Source organism: Colobus angolensis, unplaced genomic scaffold, assembly GCF_000951035.1.
Source record: "Colobus angolensis palliatus isolate OR3802 unplaced genomic scaffold, Cang.pa_1.0 Scaffold45, whole genome shotgun sequence".
Taxonomy (NCBI): Eukaryota; Metazoa; Chordata; class Mammalia; order Primates; family Cercopithecidae; genus Colobus; species Colobus angolensis.
Window position 1 is genome coordinate 1,120,520 of NW_012117932.1, and position 3,858 is coordinate 1,124,377.

At 42.0% G+C, this 3,858-nt stretch overlaps 1 protein-coding gene across 1 annotated transcript in view; it reads right to left on the bottom strand.

Annotated features, from left to right (window-relative positions):
* The window catches only part of GREB1L (growth regulation by estrogen in breast cancer-like), a 184,195-nt gene that overhangs the window by 41,616 nt on the left and 138,721 nt on the right, over window positions 1–3,858 (bottom strand). Inside the window, exon 18 of the mRNA XM_011957773.1 lies at window positions 439–572. Within this exon, the coding sequence (XP_011813163.1) occupies window positions 439–572 (134 nt within the window). The remainder of the gene's footprint in view (window positions 1–438; window positions 573–3,858) is intronic.

The following is a 3,858-nucleotide window of genomic DNA, read 5'->3' on the forward strand; positions in this document are numbered from 1 at the left end:
GTAGAGACGGGGTTTCACCGTGTTAGCCAGGGTGGTCTCGATCTCCTGACCTCGTGATCCGCCCGCCTTGGCCTCCCAAAGTGCTGGGATTACAGGCGTGAGCCACTGCGCCCGGCCAAAAGCAGGTCTTGAATAAACAAATCCCTCTCTGCCCTATCCATCTCCTGATGATAGCATAATGAAGCATGACTGGAAGCTGACTCAGCATGAAGAGTAGTGCAACGGCCCACTTTGGTTGTATTTTCCTTTATTGGTCTTGGATGATCACATAAAACAATAGTAGGGCATCTTAGGAAAGGCTGTTTTAATTTGGCCTTTGCATGTTATCTGCAAGGGCTCCATCAGACACCCTGTAGCACTGACACAAAAGGCTTTTGGCTATTTTAGATCTGCAAGTACCGCTAGAGAGAAGAGCAGAAGGCCTTATTTACTATTTACCTCTCCAAGAGTGTGTTCACCATTTTTTCAAAAGTCTCGTCACATCTCAGAAGTGGGCTCGTGATCCCCCACTGCAGAGACTTGCTGTACTCATTCAAGCCAAAGTACAGCTTCTCTTCGCAGCCCACGTCCTCCTGGTTCAAAATACAGAGCAAAAACCCAATGAGGACAGGATACAGTGTGTCTTGTTTTCTAGAAAGTGGGGTGGGGAGGGGGGTTTGTGGGGGAGTCCCTGTAAGAGGTTATTTTCTGACAAGAAAGAAAAAAATATTGTGTTTCATTATGTAACCCAACACCAACTCTACAGTCATCTCTGAGGCACTAAGTGAAATTTCTTTTCATTTCAAAGGAACTGAATATGTGATTAGTGGAAAGTTGACACACTTCCTTCAGGCACATGGTTCGTTTTCTTTTTCTTTTGTTGGGATACACAAGGTCAGACAACCTCAATTCTCAGCCTTTTTCCCTGCTAGAAGCAGTTCTCTATACAGATAAATAGGCTCTCCTCAGAACTCTCTAGATACTGACAAACTCCTCTGTTACAGAAACCTTAACTTTTCTGACATCATTTCATAATGGTAATTCATAAAAGCTTATCTTTGCAAACAAATTTTACTTTAAAAATGGAATATACGCTTTCCTTAAACAGGACCCACAGTATTTAATGTGGCCCCCCTCTTGATGAGTCAGTCATTACTATGAAAATGAATAGCTATTTTAGGATGTGACACAAAGATGCCCTCAGAGGATCTTGAGAAGGGTGACAAGTTGCTTGTCCTTAAACTCAGAAGCTCCACGATATTAAATAAGCTTTTTGAGTTCATGAATCTGTTTTTGTTTATAGTTTTTTTTTTGCATCTTTTCTGCATTAGTTTTTTACAGTCACTCTTGCTGTTATGTTGCCTGTGCCATTTGGTCTATTTTATTTTATTTTATTTTATTTTTTGAGACCAAGTTTTTTCTTTTGAGACCAAGTTGCCCAGGCTGGAGAGAAATGGCGCAATCATGGCTCATTGCAACCTCCGCCTCCCAGTTTCAAGTGATTCTCCTGCCTCAGCCTCCCGAGTAGCTGGGATTACAGGTGTCCACCACCATGCCCGGCTCATTTTTTTTTTTTTTGCATTTTTAGGAGAGACGGGGTGTCGTCACGTTGGTCAGGCTGGTCTCGAATTCCTGGCCTCAGCCTCCCAAAGTGCTGCGATTACAGGCGTGAGCCACTGCACCTGGCCCACTTCTGTTATTTATTATGTGTTGACATTTTTATTTAAGCACTCTCCAACTCATAAAGGAAATAAGACAGCTTTAAAAAATGTAATAAGATAAAGGCTGGGTGCAGTGGCTCACACCTGTAAACGCAGCACTTTTTTTTGAGATCAGCCTAGCCAATATGGTGAAACCCCATCTCCACTAAAAATACAAAAATTAGCCAGGCATGGTGGCGGGTGCCTGTATACCCAGCTACTCGGGAGGCTGAGGCAGGAGAATAACTTGAACAAGGAGGTGGAGGTTGCAGTGAGCCGAGATAGAGTCACTGCACTCCAGCCTGGGCGACAGAGTGAAACTCAGTCTCAAAAAAAAAAAAAAAAAAAAAATTATATACATATATTAAGATAAAAATAAATTAAGCAATCAGAGGAAGAAAAAGCAAGGGTAAGAGAAGGAAGACTGGGCCAGGGATAAAGTAAGTATTCCCTAAAACGCATGCCAGCAGTTTCCACGTATTTTGTTAGAAGTGGGCTACAAATATGGTAGCCCAAATTCTGAGCTTTTTTTTTTGAGGAGTCTCGCTCTGTCACCCAGGCTGGAGTGCAGTGGTGTGATCTCGGCTACTGCAACCTCAGCCTCTTGGGTTCAAGCCATTCTCCTGCCTCAGCCTCCCAAGTAGCTGGGACTACAAGCGCGCACCACCACACCCAGCTAATTTTTGTATTTTTAGTAGAGACAGGGTTTCGCCATGTTGGCCAGGCTGGTCTCGAACTCCTGACCTCAGGTGATCCACCCCACCTTGGCCTCCCAAAGTGGTGGGACTACAGGCGTGAGCCACCACACCTAGCCCACTCTGCCTTTTCATAGGAAGAGAATGAGTTCAGGGGCAGAGAGAAGTTCAGTTGCTTGTCCCAGTTCATACAACTGATCAGAGACAAAGCTAGGTCTAGATTTTATCCAGTCTCTAGCAACGTCTTCACACATTGCAAGGATTTAGCAGGTTGGGTAGAAATGAAGAAATCCTTCAGTTCAATAAATCCTGGGCTGGTCCCTTCAGGTATTCAGTAAGTCATAGCTACTATTAGGCTGGGGTGACTGGGCTGGAGGAAATAAGTATAGATAATCTATGTTTCAAGCTTAATGCTTTTTTGCTGGGCCACGTAGAAAAGCCAAAGTTAGAATAAATGGTAACTTTGATATCTGGCATTTCTATTTCATACTCTGAAGGAATCATGAAGTTAGAAGTGCACAGTTTCTCCAATCTGTCATGCTTGCATTAAACTATACTTACAACTTTTGTAGCACAAAATACAATAGGAAGTTGATGGGACCATCATTTAAAATAAAAGTTATGAAACTCTGATGATGTTACCAGAAAAAGAAGATGCATTTCAAGCTGGTGGATGTAACAGGTGGGTAGGAACGCTTAGAGGGGGTACTCATGGAATGACTTCGGAAAATTAAGACTACACGTGCTGTGAAAGGATTAATGTCACAGTGTCAGTTAAGACTTCCCTAATCCAACAGCTGCAAAAATACCAAACCCTACTTGAGCTGGCGCTCTTTCCGGATGCAGTATTATAATTTGTTTAATAGGATGCATCCATAGGTCCTCATTTTAATTTCCTTTTCTTTTTTCTTAGCAAAATTATGGGCAGGTTTGTTAAATAGACGTTAAATAATATGATCAATTAAAGGCATTCAAAGAACTACAGCTACTAAAAATTAGAATTGGCCTCATAAAATAAAGCCCAATTGCCCCAACATTGGATGAGCAAACAGAATATTGTGGAGGGCAGAGAGGGACCTTTATTAGGTTAGGTAAATTCGAATGTCTCTACCTACCTTTCAATCTATGATTCAAGGTGACAGAGAGAAAAAAACTCTTTCAGAGTTTAATCTGGAACTGGGGATTTTTTTTTTTTTTTAAAGAAAAGGAAGAGAAGACAAAAGAGTTATGTTCCTTAATCCCTAAGGTCAGGGACTGGAGGAGGCGCCCCAAGAACTGAATTCACCTCAATTATCTGATTGCTCTTTAATTTCTTCCAGTGTATACTTCAAATCTCTTATAGTAAAGTTTAGTTTTTACTGAATCATCTTAGGGTCCTTGCCTGTGGTGGACAGGGGAAAAAAGAGGGAAAAATGTCAAAGTCTGAGGCGTAAGGTAGGAGAGGCCAGAGCTCAGAGAAGGGGGTCTTTTTTTTTTTTTTTTTG